We start from the raw sequence: 22,795 nt of genomic DNA, 5'->3' as shown, positions 1-22,795 counted from the left end.
ATTTTAATATTTAAATGTTGCATATTTACTTGCTATATACTGTAATATTCAGATAAATAAAAAATTTTTTTTACTTTGTATTCTCATTTGTCAATATTGATTTGATTTAGAAGCTAGGTTGAAACATCTAAAATTTCAAAATGATTCAAGATTTAAATTAAAAAACAATATATAATATATATATTCTAAAAAATAAAAATTTTTTGTCTCACTTGTCAATATTAGTGTTTTAAAAATAAACATATTAAATGAAAAAGCACCAAAACTGACATTTAAAAAGGTCTTTATTTTATGGGCATGTTTTACATTTGAAAATTCCCTTTAATACTTTCACTTCAAATTTATATACTTTCACAGCAATGTTCCTTTTAGAATTTAGTTAAAGGAATATAAACTGTGTCAAGTAATCTACATTTTATTTAGACATGAATATGTATTGAATACAAAAGCCGCAGTACCAATATCCTAATGCAATGACACAACTGTCCAAAAAAACTTAGTGAACGTTATAATGTTTAAACAGAATTTGTTCGTTACTGACAGAAAAGCGCATCCAGATGACACTACAAGACCTGGATGGTAGGCATTCCTCACAGATGATTTTTCTACCACCTCACACTTATAGCACGAGACAATGCAACAGCATCACTCTCAGAAGTTCATCCCAGTGTTATTGTGGGTTAAGTTCATCAATGCACCGCCTAAGGTTTTCAGTCTTTTCCGGAAAGTGGCCTTCTTTGATTTTCTTACTAATGTAGCGAGTTGTCTCCTCTCGTGCATTCTGGCTAGAGCTGGTAGAGATCTGCAGGATGTTCTTGAGCAGCTCCTGGTTGGCCTCCACAGACAAACCCAGCAGAAAGCGGAGAAAGATATCATAGTTGCTATTCTTGGAGCTTAATGCTTTGTCAACCGCACTCCTGAGTAAGTCTGCCAAGGAAACCTTCATGACTTTGCTCAGCTTGCTCTGCTCAAGGACGTTCTTCCCATGTTTCTTGAAACAATAGAAAACATGAAGAGCAGCAAGGTATTCCTGAAAGGTTGGATGAGCGAAGAAGCTCACCTTCTCTGTGTAAATCACGTACTTCTCTCTGTAAAACTCTGTGCAGAGACCGGTGCAGGCCATGGCAGGGTACGAACCCGGCAATTTAACGTCATCCCAGTGCTCTTTCTCCATCTGAAACTCATTCTTCTCAAGCATCCTGTAGGACAGTTTTGCGAGCTTAATGAGCAGCTGATCAGCAGTAAGATCCTTGGTGTCTTTGGAGGGGTTGTTCTTCAGTTTCTCAACGGACATTAGAGTGTGACCATGGAGCATAATGGTGTACAGGTTGGTAAGAGTTCTGGGCAGCTGTGCTTGAAGAGACTGGAACTGCCGCTGCAAAACTTTAGATGCCACCCAGCAGAACAGTGGCAAGTGGCACATAATAAACAGCGTCTTGGAAGACTTGATGTGAGCAATCACCTTCTCAGCGAGGTCTCGATCTGCGATTGTCTTTCTGAAATAGGCCTCTTTCTGATCATCGGTGAAGCCACGAACCTCCAGAAGCTGGTGGACATGTTCTGGTGGGATCACATCCAGAGCTCCTGCCCTAGAAATGATCCACACATAGGCGTTATAGAGCAGGTTCCCCCTGATGAGGTTGGTCATCAACACTTGCACAGTCGTAGGACTGGTCGCATCACACCAATACTCCGTTCTCCGGAAATTAAAGGAGATTTGGGTGTCATCAAGGCCATCGCATATGAACATTACCAGGCAGCCTTCGAAATCGAGAGTATCTATTTCCTTCATCTCTGGATAGAGGGTGCTGACTAGACTCAGGAGGGTATACTCTCCTTCTAGCATTTTATTCAGCTCCTTGAACTGCAGAGGAATAAGAAAGAAAACATCTGTGTGGACTTTTCCATCCGCCCAGTCGAGGATGAATCGCTGCACTGCAAATGATTTGCCACATCCTGGGACTCCCCTGGCTAACACCGACCTTACGGGCCTTGACCTCACATTCTCCTGGGAAAATATGTCATTTCCGGTTAATGGCGTCCTGTTGACTTTGCCAGTCTCTTCAAGCTCTTGTATCTTTGATCTGAACTCGTGCTCACTGTTGATTGATGCATTAACGCCATCTGTAATGTAAAGGTCTGTATAGACGGACTCAAAGGGGACTGGTTGTCCTTGCTGACTAAAACCCTCATATACCATCTCATACTTTCTCTTCAGAGTCAATTTCAGTTCGTAGCGCACTTCGTCTGTGGAACATCAAAAAGAGAGATTTTTAAGGCAAAGGTTTGAAAGGCGCTGTAATGTTTTGGGGAGGACAAAATAATATATCTTACTTCTTTTGCATAGTCCTAGCAGATATTCAGCCAGCTTCTTAAAGTTCATGATATTAAAGAGTGCCAGCGTGATCTTCAGAGAGATCTCAATATTGCAAAGCTCTAGCATCTTATCCACCAGATCCACAATATCAAGTCCATCCAGCGGATCACGGAAGCGCTCTGGATATCGTTCCCACAGCCGTTTTTTGAAGTACTTTAATTCGTCCTCTGTAAGTTTCTTTAGGCAGCTTGTGAGGGCCTGTGATATAATAAGAATGTTAGTGAAAGGCACTTATTAGAAATATTGTTATTGATTTGAATGAACGACCACTGGTTGTGTAAACCTCACCTTAAATGCAAATTCCACCGTCATTCCTGGATGCCTTTTCTCATTTGGATCTACTATTAACTCTGGTTTTACAGGAGCAGGAACATGTTGTTGTTTCACACCACCTTCCTTCTTGCTCTTCTTCCTTGTGCTTAATTTAAAAAGGAAATAATTTTGTATAATATTTAGATGACAGTAAATGAAAAACTACACTACTGTTCAAAATGTTGGGGTCAGTAAGATTTTTGTATGTTTTTGAAAGAATTATGCTAAGCATTTATTTGATTAAATCTACAGTAAAACAAAAATATTGTGAAATGCTATTACATTTAAGACAACACTTTTCAGTTTTTTAAAAATGTAACATTCCTGTGATGGGAAAGCTGAATTTTCAGCAGCCATTACTACAGAAACCATTCTTATATGCTGATTTATATAATATTTCTTAATGAATGTTTTCTAAAAATGAAAATTATGTATTATATATGATTCTGTACAATTACTATTTTAATGAAAATGTAAGCATCTTACAGTAACTAATTATGTGAATACATTAAATATGGGTGAATATGGTAAAATAATATAGGCCAGGATTAAAATTCAACTACATTCTTTTACAATATGTCATCTGCCCATCAAAGGGTGGTCAACACCCATGACTAACACAGTATTTATTATGACCTCTAAATTGTTTACCGATGTATTGTATGACCATGGTAATAGCTCGGATGCATCATGTAACTTCCACTCACCTTTCTTCAGCATTGCCCTCCATATTGATGTCCTCATCATCACTAATAAACTCTTCACTGCTAGAAGCAGATGAGTCCCGTCTGCACAACTGAACTCTGTAGAAAGTCAATAGTTGATTTACAAGAATGACCCCTTTAGTCACAAGCACACAGAGAGCAAAGGCTTCTTCAATCTTTCAAATAAGTATCATTTTCCCTCTTATAGTATGCTACTAATAAAAGCCTAAATCCTATCTTTAAAATGCTGCTGTATGAAGAACCTACTGACTGCAAAGACAAAATACAATATATAAAACCTGTCCCAGAATATGTCATATAATCTAAAAAAAAAATTAGTTTTGATAATTAGTCGCAAAAATGAAGACAAAGTAAACTTACTGAGTGCAACTGGGTTCATGCTGTTCTCTTGTTTCTGACCAGCTGTCACTCTGCATGGATGCATAACTGTTTGCAGGGGACTCTGCTCTCTCTACGTATTGTCTGGTGAGAACAATCGTTATAAATGAAAGGAAAATAAAAATAAGGTAAAGTAGTTTGACAACGGCATATTCCTGATCTTACCAGCAGGTGTCGCCCTTACACAACAGACGACAAGCATGCATGCATCTGACATGTTCGTCAACATGGCTATTCCTTGCTCATCCCTATTACGATATCAGATTACCGAAAACCATCTTACCCCACAGGACCAGAGAATCCGAGGGTGAATGGAAGTGTCCTCTGAGGAATCACGTCGTCCTCTTCATCCCCATTTTCACTCCCGAAGGCGGAAGCCCCGATTCCTAATGGCAGACTGTTGTCTGACGCCATGTCTACTGCGTCGTTATCCATCTCGGATTTGCAACGTTTTCCCCGCTTGTCAGAAACAGCTAAGCGTTGTTACCCTGATGAAAGCGATACATAAGATATTGCAACATTCATATGCCTTTAATTTGAGCAACCCATGTCTCTTCCTGTGGAAGGAGTGTGCAGTATTGCGTTATGAACGCTAAACATATATATTAGAATAGGGTTTAACCCTTTATAAACCATAAAGTGTTACAGCAATTTGCTGTTCCAGTGATATGCATTGTGAAACAATGGAGCTAGAATGGGAGTGAGTTGTTCAGCAACTGACAGCCAATCATAAACCGCCTCTGTGGTTGCATAATTAAATATTCACGTGCTTTGTACACTCTGTTAATCAGATATCTGTACGCACTGTTTTATTTTTAGCGATTGGAAGAAAAAAATAAAAGTGATGGAAAATGCGTTAATTTTGGTTTTAGAAGACTGTAGGCTCCACAGCAAGAACAGGTTTACATGCCGTCATTTCTGCATAAGTAGGCTAGTTATTAAAACAAGTTATACTGGTTCAGTCAATGTTGTTTGGTCTCATGAACATGCTAACATTAGCCCAAGGTTTACCAATATTTTTACAATATGGGAAAAAAACATTAAACCCGAACACTAGAGAGAAAATAATTATAATGTAGAGAAAAGTCGATATTTGGTCACCTTGTAGACTACAATAAACTTTTTGTACTCTCTTTATAGGACCTTGTATGTAGTCCAGTGAGTTTGCATATACAGTATGCTATTACAAGAGCTTCAGAGAAAGACTGAAGTGTAGCTATAGCGGATGTCTAATGATTTCACCTTTGTTTGTTTCTGTAGCAATGCTCCTGACTTCGCAGTCCTCTCGATTCACGCCTGGCTTCACATACAATTGCGGAAGACGAACAAACAAACCCGGTTGGTTAACTTTAAGTTAACTGTTTAGCATTAATTACTTTTATGACTTATGATTCCTGGGCCCGTAAGCCAATGCAAGACCGTATATACTAAAGTTTAACAGCGAAAATGCATGTAGCAATAGCGCATCAGCAGTATCTGATAAGAACCACTTTCGGTCTGAAGTTGTGGATGTATTTCCTTGTTTTCTTAAAGAGGCAGCAGTAAGAATATTTAGTGACGTAGATTTTGTAGTTGTTAGTAGAGACAGTAGACTAGTAATCTCACCTGCTACCTTTAGTGTCTCTGGGAACAGATAAAGATTTTAGAGCATTGTGTATTGTTACATAGCCTGCAAAAAAAAAAAAAAAGGAAAACCCTGGACTTACCCTATTGACACCACTGTGGTGAAGGACCCCATTTTGAGATTGTGTTGTTTCTATGTTTAACAGGCCTGGAGTCCCACTGTGAATGGCACTGATTTCATATGCTGTAGATTTGTTGTAGTTGTTTAAGCCCCCGAACTCTAGCTGCAGATGGTGAGTCTGAGTCTTAATGGAGCAGCTCTTGAACCTTGATCCCTTCTCCTCCCCTTGTCCCTTAAAAGCCTCTTCTTAATACCCCTGCAGGCTGTAAGGAATCTCAACATCTGTCAGCAATGCACACTCCCCTTATGTTCCCATGAGATGTGAATCAACATAAAGCACTCTGTGAAATACATCTCTGTTCATTTGTTTAGGTAATAATTTATTTTATGTCTTAGATTGATCCATGTGCATTCATTAATTTGTCTGTAAGTTGTTTAGTTAAATTAGTGCTATACATACAGAATATAGATATTTTTCCCAATATAATCACATTTCAGATCTGTATGGAGTCTAATTTTAATCTAATGCTGTAATGTAAACATACGTTAATAAAAAATTAAAGGTACACTCCCCCCCAAAAATTAAAATTACCGGTATGTCATAATTTACAACCTCATGTTGTTCCAAACTTGTATGTCTTTCTTTCTTTCTGAGAAACACACACACACACACACACATGGAAAAAAACAAATATATATTTTGAAGAATGTAACCAAACCATTTGGTGACCATTGACTTCCTTTGTATGGACAAATAAACACTGACATTTTTCAAAATATCTTCTTTTATGTTTGACAGAAGAAAGAAAGTAATTTTGAAACAACAAAAGGGTAAGTAAGTGATGACCGAATTTTCATTATTGGGGTAAACTGTCCCGTTAATGAATGGTTATATAAACCAAACTGACTTGTCTTCACATCACAGGGATTTTTCTTTGTTGAGCACTGTGTTTCTTTAAAGAATAAGGGCTTAATTGGGACATGCTAGTGGCATGAATGTCAGCCGACGGCATTGCATGTTTCCCCTTGAATGATCATGCACAAAGCCTGGACTATAGGTCACTTCAGTTTTGAGGACAGCAGGCATTTAAAACATAAAAATGCATTTTTTATGGAAATTGATATTAAGTAAGATTTTATTCAATTGAATGCATATCTTCATAAAATTATATAAATATTAATAATCATTTAGATTAACTAAATGACGGTCACTTCCGTTTTGATTACAGCAGGCATTTAAAACACCTTAAAATGTTTTTATGGAAATGCCATTAAATAAAGATTTTTAATCATGCATTCAATTATATACATATCTAAAACTACATAAATATGAATTATCATTTAGATGCATGATGGGTTAAAGGGATAGTTCACCCAAAAATAAATATTATTACACCCTCATGTTGTTCCAGAACCATATGACTTTCTTCCATTGAAGACACAAAAAGAGGGGTTAGGGACCGACAGTATCAGTCACCATTCACTTTTGTTGCATCTTATTTGAAAAAAAAATGGAAACGAATAGTGACTGAGACTGTTATTCTGCTCAGCATCTCCTTTTGTGTTCCACAGAAGAAAGATTTTTATTTAAAGGGAATTTCACTATCCCTTTAAGTAAGAAGTAATGATTGATCATTAAAAAAAAAAAATCTTCATCCAAGCATTGAAATAAAAACGTTCCAAATAAACATTTGATTCTGCAAACACAATAAAATAATAGAGTAGTGCCAATGCTATCTGTAAGGGTGTATTTAATACTCTGGTTTGCACACAGCTCAATTATGGAGATGTTTCCGCTGCTTGGCCCTCATGACGGCTCATTTGCCAGAGCCAACGACTGGCAGGAATGGACGAGGCGCGAGTCATACGAGTGTGCGGCTGTGCGCGAGGGGCGCGCGTGCAGACTACTGTTTACTGCTAACAGCTTCAGACGAGGCACACAGCTGTGTGAATTCACCGTTGTCTGTCGTCTATGGCTCGATATACGGGGTGAGGAATTGAGACATTAAAGGCATCGCAACGTGAGTGAAAATGATCGAAAGGAGGATAAAACCTCGCGCGAGAGCAGGAGAAATCTAACGTTATTCTGACAGCTCTCTCACAAAGACCACTGCGAAGGAATGCAGAATAATGCTTTGAACTTGAAAGACCACCAACGCTTCGTTTGCTAGAACCAGAGCAGAATTAGCAGGATACAAACATGCAGCGGGTGAACAACGGGCAGAAATCTGCCTGAGTGGATCCGGAGTGCGCTGAAGAGCTTCTTTCGCACCTTTGTTTGGCAGCGTCTGCAAAAACTTCCACAATGGCTCTGGTCATGGAACCTGTGAGCAGGTGGTCAACAAGCCAGGTGGTCGACTGGATGAAAGGTATTCATTTTACATTCGTTTGTATTTTGCTGTAACAATGGAGAAAATACTGTATATCCAATTAGGATCGCATGTGAAAATTTTTTTGCGTTTATAAAATCCAAATGTTACATGTTTGTTCAGGCTTTGCGTGCATGCAAGATTTAATTGAACTAGTTTTAAAGAAATGTCACTGTTTATCAAGGCGCGACAGTGCGCGCATTCAAGCTGTCAAGCAATTAAGATATAGTCTGTCATATATTGAGCTGATCGCAATGGCTGTTATTGACAGATGTTGATGTCGGCAGTACACGTGAAAGAAAGGTATTCGAATTCGTTTAAAATGATATTAACGAATGAAGTAGGTTGAGTAGTCACGTCATCTCATCAAACAGAATGTAAAGTGACGGGTCACGTGGAGGCTGGGACCCCTCTGGCAGTCAAAGGCTCAATGGCCCCTCCACGGTCACTTAAAGTTCATGAAAATGGGTCTTTTCCTGAACATTGGCTAATGAACACAGTGTTGCTCACACACACAAATGACACACCACTATAATAATGCAAGAAACATATACTGTAACATATACACACCCCTGTGCATAAATGGTAACAAAAATAACAGTTTAAATAATACACAATATAACCAAATAGGTTATTTTAAAATTTGATTGAAGTATGTATTTTACATACAAAATATGCACTGTCAAAATATTTTTTAAGTTATAAAAATAAAACAATTATTTGACTGTTTAACGAGAAAATACATTTTCCTATATTTACTTCAAAATTTCATGTTTATTTCAATGCGTTACTTGCCGTTTACTTAAACAGTTTTTTTTGTGTCACTGTTTACTAGTAATTTCTGAGTGAAAATTGTTTCTACCCCAAATTTTTTCAGTGTATAATGATTAGAGTATTTTATGGTAAAATTACAAATATTGGCCTGTTTATATATTTCCACTATAGCATGTAACCTATGATTACCATTTAGGTTTTTATTGTATGATTTTTATGATATTTTTGGTTTAATTTATTATTATTATTATTTTTTTTACAGTGAAGCTTTTATGTTTAATTAAATGGCAAAAGGTCTAATCCATAATGCAGCTTTTTCTGGCCAAAAAAAGCCAGCTTAAACAGATGAACATGTCAACATGTCATATTTATTTTATTTTATTTTTATGTCCCATTTTCTGTTATATGACAATATTAGAGGGGCATGAAATGCAGTCAAATGATCCCATTACTCGAATTTGGTTATACAACGTTAAACACAGTCATACTCTCCTTTGATTTTGTTCAAGAGGATGTGATTGGGAAACGATCTCATTATGGAACAGGTACATTAGGTCTATTACAGCACTAAATATCTTTGGCATTAGATAAGGTGAAGCCCTTCGAAAAAAAATCATATGGGTGTAATTGGCTGGTTTATTTAGCTCAGGAGTTCTAGATGAAGTGAGAAAAGAGAGGAAGACAGTCATTTGTAATTCAAATGAGGAAAATGTTCCACTTGGCTGAATGTTTTGCCTTTAAGTAATTATGTTTTTGAAAAAGGTAGATCTCATTCCTTTTTTTTTTTGTGTGTGTGTTTTGTTTTGTGTCAGATGGCGTGTGATGTGTTCGAGTGGGTAAATAAGGTGATGGCTTATACGGACCATAATAAACTGTGCTTTAATGTGTTATTCACTTATTTATTTTATACGCAGGAATATGGCTGATGCACATTAGATCACAATAAACACATGTAGTAAATACCTAGAGGTAAGGAACTGTATAAAGTACAAACATCCTTATAGTTGTGCAAATCTAAACAGTTAAGGAAGGATAAGCGAGATGCAGGATGAAAAGGCAGTGTAGGAATCATAAAGAATTATAGCGAGGCGGTGTTACTCCCTAACGGGATGCCAGAGAGGCTTTCTTATGCTGTTTGCACACTAAAAGCATGCTCACAAGTACACACCGTTGCTCTGTAAGTTAACCTCTCCTGAGGGTCACAGAGAATTTTAAGAAGCTTCAGACGTTTTCTTGACGTGGCCAATGCTTTGCTTCTAAAAATCTGGAGAATTGTATTGGCATCTGTCTGTTATGTGTAGAAAGAAACCCCGCAAGCTGCTTTATCAGCTGCTGAGACACAATGACGAGCAGAAGATAATGTGTTTATGTGCGTGTGTATCAGTGTAAGGCTGTAAAGGTGTTAAAGCCCCTATGGGCTGATGGTGTCTGTTTGTATTCGTGTGATCATTAGAGCCTTCTGATCAGCAGCATGCAACAATGCACTCAATGTTTCGCACACAAATACTCAATCCTTGCACAACAAAATAGCGAGTTTACTCAAAAATGGCAATTCTGTCATCATTTGATTGATTTTTTCTGATTCATATACAGTATATTTTGTAATGCATTTGTTGTGCGTTTTGTAAGGCTGGGTGTTTACACAAATTTCATGGTTCGATTTAAATCAAATTCAATTTAATTCAGTTCTGATTGCGATTAAATTTGGTTCCAATCTTGATTAAGTATCGATTCATTTGAATATATATCAGGTGCAGTACATGTCACTTTTTTTTCATGGGAAAAAAATTGATGCGGTCACATTAGTGAAACTTAGGCAGGGCTGGGGAGTAACGGAATGCATGTAACGGCGTTATACGTAATCAGGATACAAAAAAACGGTAACTGTAATTCGTTACAGTTACGTCAAAAAACAAAGTAGGCCTAATTAGATTACAGTTACATTTACTAAAAAATTAGAATATTATCAAGATTGCAATGGTCTTTATTTAAGTAAGGAATAATTGACGACAGGCCATTGAATTATTAAAAAAGAATGATCCGAGGTGGTGATAATAATAATAATGCAGTTATTAATGCAGTTAAATATAGTGAGAGAGAGAGAGAGATTGAGAGTGAGAGAGATTAGGTGAAAGGTTAGGTTTCGAGTAGTCGAAAACTGTGTATTTTAGCAATGTATGAAGCACTTCTTACACAGAAGTCATTTTCAAACCAAGCAGTTTAGTGTTGGTCAGCGCTGCAAATTTGTGTAACCTACTTGAATGTCAGTGAAATCCCCAATTGCACAGATTCCTATTGAAATTAATGGAATTTGCCTGTGAAATTTCACAGAGCATTGATAAATGTGACCGCACCTTAATCCTTTAAACTATAAAGGGAACCCTAGTAAATCTCTATAATATTTCTATAATATTAAAGGTTCAAATTAACACAATTTTTATAGTTATGTTATAATAACTTTTTAATTATATAATTAAGTTTTTTATTCCAATTCATTTTTTTATATATAAACATTTAAATGCTGTCCTAACAACTTGTTTTCATGAGAGTGTTTTTTTAAAACATGCATTACATAAAATTTTCATTTTTGTCATTTTTGGAGCTTAGTAGCATTTGGTCACCATTTACTTTCATTGTATGCAAAAGTGCAGCGTGAACATTCTACAAAAGTTTTCTTTTTGTGTTTTCTGAAAGATTTGAAACGGCATTAGGATGAATAAATGGTGACAAAATTCATAACTATCCTTTAGCAGCATTTATTAAGCTAACACAGCATGTGCAAGCAGCACGCAGTACAGTAAACCTGTGATCAGTGTGCATGGCTATATGCTGCCCACGTAGCCTCACTGAGCCACACACAATGGCACAAATATGTTGACTAGGACTGCAATCATTTTGCTTGTCTGTGTCTCAGGATTATGTGCTGTATTTATGAAAGTGCATCTCTTCAGAACAATCTTTATGTATTTGACTTCTGTCTAGGTCTACAGCATACCTAGGAGCAAAGTAGTGCTGGGCGGTATACCGGTTCATACCGAATACCGGTGTTTATTTTTGTTATGATATCAATTTTTTTTATAAAATACCGTGTATGTCGCTTAAACAACCGGGAGTAACGGAATGCATGTAACGGCGTTATACGTAATCAGGATACAAAAAAACGGTAACTGTAATTCGTTACAGTTACGTCAAAAAACAAAGTAGGCCTAATTAGATTACAGTTACATTTACTAAAAAATTAGAATATTATCAAGATTGCAATGGTCTTTATTTAAGTAAGGAATAATTGACGACAGGCCATTGAATTATTAAAAAAGAATGATCCGAGGTGGTGATAATAATAATAATGCAGTTATTAATGCAGTTAAATATAGTGATAGAGAGAGAGAGATTGAGAGTGAGAGAGATTAGGTGAAAGGTTAGGTTTCGAGTGTATTTTAACTGTGTATTTTAGCAATGTATGAAGCACTTCTTACACAGAAGTCATTTTCAAACCAAGCAGTTTAGTGTTGGTCAGCGCTGCAAATTTGTGTAACCTACTTGAATGCCAGTGAAATCCCCAATTGCACAGATTCCTATTGAAATTAATGGAATTTGCCTGTGAAATTTCACAGAGCATTGATAAATGTGACCGCACCTTAATCCTTTAAACTATAAAGGGAACCCTAGTAAATCTCTATAATATTTCTATAATATTAAAGGTTCAAATTAACACAATTTTTATAGTTATGTTATAATAACTTTTTAATTATATAATTAAGTTTTTTATTCCAATTCATTTTTTTATATATAAACATTTAAATGCTGTCCTAACAACTTGTTTTCATGAGAGTGTTTTTTTAAAACATGCATTACATAAAATTTTCATTTTTGTCATTTTTGGAGCTTAGTAGCATTTGGTCACCATTTACTTTCATTGTATGCAAAAGTGCAGCGTGAACATTCTACAAAAGTTTTCTTTTTGTGTTTTCTGAAAGATTTGAAACGGCATTAGGATGAATAAATGGTGACAAAATTCATAACTATCCTTTAGCAGCATTTATTAAGCTAACACAGCATGTGCAAGCAGCACGCAGTACAGTAAACCTGTGATCAGTGTGCATGGCTATATGCTGCCCACGTAGCCTCACTGAGCCACACACAATGGCACAAATATGTTGACTAGGACTGCAATCATTTTGCTTGTCTGTGTCTCAGGATTATGTGCTGTATTTATGAAAGTGCATCTCTTCAGAACAATCTTTATGTATTTGACTTCTGTCTAGGTCTACAGCATACCTAGGAGCAAAGTAGTAACCAAAACAACCGCATAGCCGCTCTTTAGTGTAGATGCATGTTGATTTTATCAGACGATGCCGCGATTATAAATGAGAGTGACTCCTGGTTAACATGTATTAAAAGGGGTCGTGTTTAGTCACTATTTAGTGTTGTACTTTTTGACAATGTTCACGCATCATGACAGTAAAATAGGGCATTCTAAGTCAATATACTGCAGTATTTCCTCTCTCAATCAGTAGAAAATATGGTTAACGCCCGATCATGCATGAAAAAAAAATACCGTCATGTACCGTGAAACCGGTATAATTTAGGAAAATACCGTGATATACATTTTTGGTCATACCGCCCAGCACTACAGCAAAGCATACAGGTGCATCTCAATAAATTAATATGTCATGGAAAAGTTCATTTACACGCCGAATTGAGGCAGTAATTAAAGCAAAAGGAGCCCCTACCAAGTATTGAGTACATGTACAGTAAATGAACATACTTTCCAGAAGGCCAACAATTCACTAAAAATGTTTTTTTTATTGGTCTTATGAAGTATTCTAATTTGTTGAGATAGTGAATTGGTGGGTTTTTGTTAAATGTGAGCCAAAATCATCACAATTAAAAGAACCAAAGACTTCAAATACTTCAGTCTGTGTGCATTGAATTTATTTAATACACGAGTTTCACAATTTGAGTTGAATTACTGAAATAAATTAACTTTTCCACGACATTCTAATTTATTGAGATGCACCTGTATTTCCATGTATGTAAGCTTTGCATGTTGGGTGTGTTTTTGGTGTGGCTTGCGTGTTTGACATCCTTTGTGAAATGTTTGAAGGCACATGTTGATTACGGCTAGGCTTTTTTTTTTTTAGCTGGCATATGGATACTATTAAAAGTATGAGAAATACCTGAAGAAAAGCAACTGCTAGTGTCATGCACCCTCTTCTGCCAAACAATTCTGTGCCATGTCTATACACATGCCCTGCTTTAAAACCCAACCCGTAACTAGTTTTATGATGGTAATGTGTAAACAATTAGTGAAATTGGTGTTAAAAAACAAAACAAAAAACTGGAAGCTGTGGTTGCCAAACATTCACAGTAAAAAAAGGCATTGCTGGAGGCATTTTTGTTACTGTATATTTCACAGTAAAAAAAAAAGGCATTACTGGAGGCATTTTTGTAACTGTATATTTCACAGTAACCGTTTCCATCTTTAACTTATATTATGTTAATACACAGTTAGCAACTGCTAGAAACTGCTTTGCATGTTAAAATGTACTGAAAATGTACTGTCATTATAATAAAGGTCACAGTAAACATTTTGAGTTGAAGTTCATAAGTTAATTATAAACATGTATAAACCATATATAATAGTCAGAGACACGACAATAAAATATGTAAATAATAAATGTAACATAAAACACCTAATGTGCATAAAAATAAGAAGAAACTTATCACTTGAATTTTTTTTAAAGTTTAAAGTAAATTTCATATTTTACTTATACTACCATTCAAAAGTTTGAAGTCATTACGATTTTGAAAGAAATTATTGCTTTTATTCGGCTAGGTTGCATTAAATTGACCAAAAGTGACAGTAAAGACATTTATATCATGACAATTCTCAGAGGGATTGGAATGGTAATGTACATGACAATGTTAATGTGTTTGGTCTTGGCAGAATAGATCTGCTACACTGCTGCTGCGGCAGAGCAAGTACCGAGACTGGTTACTGCCAATACATCCACAACAAGCTTCTGTGAGCATGTAAGAAATACTGCTACTGCACATATAACATATATGAAATACCCCCCATATATAACCAGGGTCGGACTGGGATGCAATTTCAGGCTGGGAAATCTGACACTCATCCAGGCCACACAGAAAAAAAAGAGGCCAAAATGGTACCTTTTGGGGTACAACAACTTGTCACTGGAGCAGTACCCTTAAAAAAACATCTCTGTACCTTTTTTACCCCTAATAGGTACATATTAGTACCTTATAGTAATTCGTACACATAAGGTACTAATATTTACCTATTAGGGGTCAAAGGCAAAAAGACGTCCTTTTTAAGGGTACTGCTCCAGTGGCAATCTGTTGTACCCCAAAAGGGTACCATTTTGGCCTCTTTTTTCTGTATATAGCCTTAAAAATAATTAAAGAACTGCACCTTCACTTCCCTTTTTACTTTTCTTAATTTTCCCCAATATCTCTGTCTCTCCCTTTTTTTTATTGTACCTGTCACTTCTTGACCAGCAGGTCTACTGTTAGGATTAGAACTGTGTCCACCTTGTTGCAAAATGACCACCTCATTGCAATTTGATATCACAGAATGTTATTTATCTTAAAATGACTTAAATACCCGAGATTTAACAAACCTATATTTCATACAAATATATCAAAACAATTTTCTAAAGTGCCTAAAAGTCAAAATCAGTACAATATCTTTTTTGAAAAATCCTAATTCTGAAGACACTATTGCATTATTAGGCTGTGATATTTTTGTGTTGCTGTCTGCTCAAGCTCCCTCCCTTCCTATACAATAAATCCATGAGAATATGTGTCTGCTAAATTTATTAATGTAACTTTCCAATCGATAATGATGTCCTTTAGAACAGTATTCTGAATGATGTTAAAAATAGGGTGTAATTGCCTAACAGGTGCTATCAGTTTAATACTCAACTAGGTTAATAAAGACAAAACTCTTTAGCGTATTTACAGATGAAACTGACCTGCACCTGACGCCCTGAACACGCATTTTTGCTACATTTCGCTGCTTCTTATGGCCGCTTTCACTGCTTCTTATGTCCGGTTCCTCTCCTTCATTGAGTCCGTTCGAAACCGTCGTTTGAAGCACAGAACAGACGTGAGCCGATTCGTATAGCGCATATAGTATATAACATACACAAATCATGCAGGTGGAGCTGGGGAAGGTGGAGGATTTCTGAAGCACGCTGCAACTGCTATGGCGAGCACTAGCCAAGTATTTAAATGTTGAGCAGAAAGTTCATTGGCTGCTGATACAAAAAGAACCAATCAGCCGGGCTATGTGATGATGTCATTATGTCAGATTGAGTTAGACCTATCAAACTGCGCCATCTAGAGTTTCATGACAGATGGATTTATAATGTTACAAAAGTTTTCTATTTCAAATAAACACTGTTCTTTTGAACTTTATATTCATCAAAGAATTCTGAAAAAAAATCACAGTTTCCACAAAAACATTAACCAGCACCTTCATGGCCATTAAAAATTCAGCTTTGTCATCATAGGAATAAATTACATTTTTAAAAATATATTGAAAACAAAAATATTTTCAGTATTTATCTTACTGTATTTTTTAATTAAATATATGCAGCCTTGGTGAATATTAGAGACTCAAAAAATCTTGAATGGTATATTTTACCAAACAAACGTATAAAATATTTTTCGCTGTACATGGTAATGATTAACAAATTAAAATTTTTTACATGATCAGTTGTTTGTTTGTTTTTACATGTGATGGGTTTTTAGTCAGTGGCTTCACAGACAGCAAACAACAAGCAGAAAGATTTTTATACCCTTCTTTTGGGTGGTTTGGATGCAAATCACGTCAACCAAGTGGGTGCTTTGTCCCTAATGTGTCAAGAGCATGTGCGCTACCACTGCACCACAGCTCTAGCAAAAGATTTATTTTAGTAACTGTTACAGTTTTGAATATATTTGTATTAATATTCTCTGTATAAATCCATGATGTACACAGTGTCTCCTGTTCCCATATTCACAGGTTTCCTTGCACACTGCGATTACCATGTAGCAGCAGCTCTAACATTAGCATACGGTTCAGTGGTGATGCCCCCAGGTGATGCCACTGATGGCCAGACAACAGCCTTCCCAGCGCAGAAGACCTTCCCTCAATGCTCTTTTTTTCCTGCCCCCCTCAATGCTTCCTGTGACTCACTCCTGTGCCCCCCTCTGAGTGGTGCCATGGGCATTCTGAGCAGAATAATAGCAGTAAATCCAATAAAACTGCACACAATGAAGCTCAAATACAGCCTTGATTAAATGCATGTTGTATTAATCTATTTAACTAAACAGGATTTTGGATACACGCATTGGCCAGACACAGCCTTTTGTGCTGTTTGTTGACAGTTTGTTGTGTTTATTTTTTTCAAGTAAAAAAATGTTTTTTTTTAAAATGGTTTTAGTTTTAGATAACTGGTAACGCTTTAGATAAGGGAACACTATTCACTATTAACTAGTTGCTTATTAGCATGCACATTACTTGCATATTGGCTGTTTATTAGTACTTATAAAGCATACATCAATGCCTTAATTCTGCATGACCACTACTGCAACAACTTGCTTACTATTAAGCAGCAAACTAAGAGTTTATTGAGGGAAGACTCTTAGTTTATAGTGAATATGTGTTCCCAAATCTAAAGGTACTATAATAACCCTTCTCCATTCATTGCTTGGAAAGAGCAACCAGCACAGAAAGCACCAGATTTTCATTTTTGGATAAAATAACCCTTTGATATCTACAAAGCATTTTTATTTTACCTATATAACTATCTTTATCTCTATGTATCTCTAAGCATCCATTGCTTAGAGAGTTACGAAGCTCCTGACCCCTCTTTCGGTTCTGGGCCAGAAATTATGGATTCAGGACAGTTTAGAGGTTTTCAGGTCATGGCTGAAGTGGACCAGCTTCAAAGCCGCTTTAGTCAACATACTATAAAGCTATACGATCAGATTTTCTTCTTCAGTACAACTTTCTCTCATTACTCACTCATTTCTTAACCTACTTACTCTCTCACCCTCTCGTTGCATCTTCCTCGCTTCTGACTGTTGGCCGACCACCCGCTTTGCTTGACAGATATTAATGGTCCCAGATGAACGTGCAGCGCTCCTCTTTGTAGTATTTAACACAACTTAGCCACAGCGGCTGCAATTAACAGCAGATTAATGTCCTCCTAATCAATGAGTTTACTGTTTGTGTACACTGGCGCTGTGTGAGCTGGACAGCCACAGGAAGAGCAGTACTCACTATAGAGATTACTGCTAAAAAGACACTTGGTTTCATGTTGCTATTTCTAATTATTAAAGAAAATTCTTCTAACAAAAAAAAATGCCTTGCCTTTCTTGACTTGTTTCTGTTGTGAATCTGTCACGGTAAATCTACTCAGTAGAGATATTGAGAGTTTTAATAATAATATTCCTATAATATTTCATTAGCATTACAATGCAAATGCCACACAAAAGCTGAAATCTCTGAATAGTCTATTGATGTAAGTATTAGATGTTTCTTTATTTATTTATTGGTCTATTCAATCATAAGTCCCATATATAAGCTTCTCATCTCACTGCCAGTTTTGTTTTGGTAATGAGGTCCTACTCAAACACTCTTGCTGTCCCTTTATCGTCACTATAGCAGCGTGCAGCGACAAACGCGATGATTTCTTTCATTTGGAACGAGTTTAGATCAGCCTGGTAAAGCGGATTTGTTAAGCCCTCAGATTGCATGCTAAGCCGTGAAACGCTCGCTTTCAGCAGTTTTGAATCGTGCACTGAATCTGAACTTTCTCCTCACGGTCCATTAGATGTATGCAACAGAGAGATGAATATCAGGGATTTGATGAAAGGGATATTTTACATGCTCTGCAGCCTTGTCTTTTGTTGTGAAATGAGCATGCAGATAATAATATAAAAGAGTCAGAAAAGTCATGGAGGAGAAAACGCAAGTCTGTGAGGAAATTTAAGGGAGGTGGAGAGGAAATGAATAGTGCTGAGGACAGAAGGAGGGAGCTGGGTGGAAGTGAACATTGAAAATGCTGAGGTAAAGGACCTGCATACCATTTTCTACAGAACTAATCACATACATACATATTAAAGGAGATAAAAGAAAGTAAAACCTACAGAGTGAAATTAAAAACAACAATTTAAAAAAAGTTAAATTTTAGTTGCTAAATTACCAATAATATTTTTTAGTGAAAAATTTCACTTTTAAAAAAAAAATAGCATTAATTGATTTATTACACATTTTGTATCTTTAATTACACTCGTGGATCAGTGAGTCAATTGTGAACACGATTTTCGACTCACTGACTGAGTGAATCTGATTCAAGCCATTAATTTACAAGAAAATTCAAGGGCTTTTTAATGAATCTTTTTAAACTGAATCAGACGTGCATTATTTTTTCCTGCTGACAATAAACCAGATGATAAAGGAAGAAACAACATGTGGATGCTAGCAAAGTTTTTCTGATGAGAGTTTGTATCATTTTATTATTATTTTTAGTATTATGTTATTGCTTGATTGATTGATTGCACTGAATACATTTTTTGTTGCTTTGAATTTGCAGCCTGGACCCCCAGGAATGTTTATATAAAATATTTAATTTAAAATACTATTCATTAATTGAATTTATAATTTTTGTATCTTTAATTGCACTTGCGGTTCAGTGAGGGAGTCAGTGAACCTAGTACGACTCACTGAGTGAGAGAATCTGATTCAAATCACTAGCTCATAAAGATATTTGAGGATTTTTGTGAATCTTTTTGCCTGACTCATTAAATTTTTTTTCAAGAATTGGACATTAAGTTTGTTGAAACACTGATGCATTCTGGTAACGAACACCATTGTTTTCTTTATGATAGTTTATATATATTATTTTCTTTTTCTTTTTTTAGACCATTTTAATTGCACATTTTTCAGTTTGTAGAATGGTTGGATCACAATATTTCTAAAAAAGTACCTGCTTCCTTGTACATACATTTTCTCAAAACAACATACTTCTTTTGGTTTAGCTGAACGTGTGAAACAATTTCTGTCTCTCTTCTATAAATATATGATGTTTTGTTTTGTGTGAATCTGTGGGAGAAGAAAACAATTGCGAAGGTTCAATATAGAAGGGTAGGGGGCACGGGGGAGGCATGTGTTTCCCAGACAACAGCTAGCTCTTGCCAAACAGGTCTTCCCTTATTAGTAACAATAAGGCTTGAAGTCCACTGACGTCTGTTCATGACAGCAAAGCATTTCGAAGTTGTGTGTCTCGGTCTGTGCCTGTCCACAAAATGAGGCCTGTTTAAACAGCTGTCTGCCAAGACTTTCCCAGTCCCTCACTGCTGTCCTAGAGAGCTTTTTTATGTGTGCTGTACACACTCTTTTGAGGGCCACCATATAAACAGGCAGTTGGCTCCCACACTCCCATGTCGGGAGACGTATATGTCTGTAGTTGCTTATAATCTCTGTTTTAGTCTTATTTAATCAGATTGTAACGCAGATTAACTAAACTGCTGTAAATTAATACATAGTATCCAAGATGCTCTTGCAGCTTGAATGATGTCTTCATTTTGCTGTGTGTTGCTCTTTTCAAGGTTTGGATGACTGTCTGCAGCAGTACATTAAGAACTTTGAGCAGGAAAAGGTGGGCGGTGAACAGCTGTTGAGAATCACCCATCAGGAGCTCGAGGATCTGGGCGTTTCTCGAATCGGCCACCAGGAACTCATTCTGGAGGCTGTGGACCTGCTTTGCGCACTGGTGAGCACATACACAAACACACACAGGTGCATTGTGTTCTCACCGACATAAATTATAGTTTCAAATTAAAAGTGGGTTTTATAGCATCTTGTTGAAATGGCAGTATATTGTTTTTTATAATAACATAAAGGAAATGGCATAATAGCAATTATAAAATGCATAGTTACAGATCTGGATGCAGATTGGTCAATACAGCATTCCAACTGTGTTATACTCAATGAGTGTATTGTATATGCTGTATTATTTTCATTTATATTACTTTCACCTTGTGCTATAGATCAGGGGGTTTTCAAAGTATAAATCAAATCAAATAATTATAATATCAGTTTTAGATTTTTGGCGTTGACAGGGATAATTCAAAATAAACAGTTGTACATATGAAACCTCTGCCTGAATCCCATATTTGTTTTCATTAAAAATAAAATCCTATAATGGCATATAATAGATAGTAAAATAAAATAAACTGAAATATACATATAACATAGTGATAAACAAAACAGAAAACACATACATACACGTACACCTTGTGCTATAGATCAGGGGGTTTTCAAAGTATAAATCAAATCAAATAATTATAATATCAGTTTTAGATTTTTGGCGTTGACAGGGATAATTCAAAATAAACAGTTGTACATATGAAACCTCTGCCTGAATCCCATATTTGTTTTCATTAAAAAGAAAATCCTATAATGGCATATAATAGATAGTAAAATAAAATAAACTGAAATGTACATATAACATAGTGATAAACAAAACAGAAAACACATACATACACGTACACATACATATTAGACAAAAAAAAAGAGTTAAAGGGGTCTTTGTCAAATAAATAAACTGAGAAATCAAAATTCCATTGATCTTTTGACATACAAGGGTCATTGTGCTAAAAAACATTCTGTAATTTCCAGAACTCAAAACTTTCTCATTAGTCTAAAAACAGCTTATATTGAAGGCAGTCTGCCAAAATGGCAGCTTGTGGAATGTCTACTCTATGATGTAATAGTGTGGCTAAACTCCGCCTCCGCTGGAAAAAACTGTTTAGCCCCGCCCACCGATTCATGTAGTAGGTAAATAACAATAGTGGGAAATGCAGTTCTACGCAGAAACCAAACAATAAACTTTATTTGATGAACTTTATTTTTAATAAAGTGCCAGACCACGTCAGTAAGAACTTGGTCCTTTGTTCACTTCATTTTACTGTGGATTCATTTACAAACAAGGCACAATTAGACGCAGGATTTTCAGAAAGATTGAAACTAAAAGACGATGCTGTGCCGGCTATATTGGATCCGACTGTAATATCGCAACACACAAGTGTGAGTAACTGTTTTTATTATGTGGTCACTATTGTTTTGTCTGTTATTACAGATTGTTTGTTTTGTATGGAGAATTTATGTGTTATTAACCTAAATCACAGCAGCACTGCATTCATCTGGGAAGGATGTAGGCTGTTAAACATACACAACTATTAGCCAATAATAGCAGTGGGTGTTTACTTCTGAGTCTACAATCCGCCACGCCTATTCAAACAGAGCGTTCTGAAGAGGGGGGTTAAAAACAGGACGTAATAGAAGTAATAGGTTTTTTTTATGTAAAAATCTTGATAACATTAGTGGATATCAGAGAACAGTACAAAATAAAAAACAAAGGCAGTTTATGACCCCTTTAAAAAGCTATACAAATATATAAAAAGTTAAAATATACAGAATTTGATATTTGATACATTTTCATTCTGCTTTCTAAAGACTGGTCAGAACATTTTCAATTTTTTTTTCTATTCACAGTCATCGTTTAACGTTTCTCTTCAGGATTATACATATAATGTATACCGATGGTGGGTAAAAAAGTAAATATATTTTACAAAAATGGTTCTGTATAATATTTTTTTATATTTATAATATATTTTCACAGTGAAATTTTATGTGTATCAAAAGATTCAAGATTCAAGATTTTTTATTTGTCACATACATGGTTATATGGAGAATATATGACCAATAGTGAAATGTACGGTGGCCGAGAAGTGCAAAACAAATCACAATTCTGAAAACAAAATAACAAATTACAAACGCAAATGCAAGTCTAAAAAAACTAAATAACAATTCAGAAAACACAACAACAATTCAGAAAACATTATAACAAGTCAGAAAACACAATGACAAATTCAAAAACAAAATAACAAGTCAGAAAACACAATGACAAATTCAAAAACAAAATAACAAGTCAGAAAACACAATGACAAATTCAAAAACAAAATAACAAGTCAGAAAACACAATGACAAATTCAAAAACAAAATAACAAGTCAGAAAACACAATGACAAATTCAAAAACAAAATAACAAGTCAGAAAACACAATGACAAATCAGACAAACCGGAAGAGGTAGGT

General features: G+C 35.8%; 2 protein-coding genes across 4 annotated transcripts in view; one reads left to right on the top strand and one right to left on the bottom strand.

Annotated features, from left to right (window-relative positions):
- Positions 1-296: 296 nt before the first annotated feature.
- On the bottom strand, positions 297-5,516 carry LOC107548199 (protein NLRC3-like). Of its 3 annotated transcripts, none has more exons than XM_016228814.1 (7): positions 5,499-5,516; positions 4,076-4,280; positions 3,775-3,876; positions 3,397-3,492; positions 2,666-2,795; positions 2,335-2,575; positions 297-2,247 (listed from the first exon to the last, which is right to left on the bottom strand). In XM_016228814.1, the coding sequence occupies exons 2-7, from the start codon at positions 4,225-4,227 to the stop codon at positions 671-673; spliced, it is 2,298 nt and encodes a 765-aa protein (XP_016084300.1). In that variant the 5' UTR covers positions 4,228-4,280; positions 5,499-5,516; the 3' UTR covers positions 297-670. The 3 variants fall into 3 exon arrangements, with proteins under 3 accessions (XP_016084300.1, XP_016084298.1, XP_016084299.1); XM_016228812.1 differs by lacking the exon at positions 5,499-5,516 and adding an exon at positions 5,035-5,113; XM_016228813.1 differs by lacking the exon at positions 5,499-5,516 and adding an exon at positions 5,035-5,107 and having other exon boundaries at positions 4,076-4,265.
- Positions 5,053-22,795, top strand: part of LOC107603291 (connector enhancer of kinase suppressor of ras 2-like) — a 47,826-nt gene continuing 30,083 nt past the window's right edge. Inside the window, exons 1-5 of the mRNA XM_016296051.1 lie at positions 5,053-5,130; positions 5,562-5,648; positions 5,739-5,848; positions 7,251-7,845; positions 20,248-20,411. Coding sequence (XP_016151537.1) covers positions 7,782-7,845; positions 20,248-20,411 — 228 coding nt within the window. The 5' untranslated portion in view covers positions 5,053-5,130; positions 5,562-5,648; positions 5,739-5,848; positions 7,251-7,781. The remainder of the gene's footprint in view (positions 5,131-5,561; positions 5,649-5,738; positions 5,849-7,250; positions 7,846-20,247; positions 20,412-22,795) is intronic.

The sequence above is a fragment of the Sinocyclocheilus grahami genome, unplaced genomic scaffold (genome assembly GCF_001515645.1).
Source record: "Sinocyclocheilus grahami isolate Dianchi unplaced genomic scaffold, SAMN03320097.WGS_v1.1 scaffold344.1, whole genome shotgun sequence".
Lineage (NCBI taxonomy): Eukaryota > Metazoa > Chordata > Actinopteri > Cypriniformes > Cyprinidae > Sinocyclocheilus > Sinocyclocheilus grahami.
Note: the sequence above shows the minus strand (reverse complement) of the source record. Positions and strands in the feature narration are given on the sequence as shown.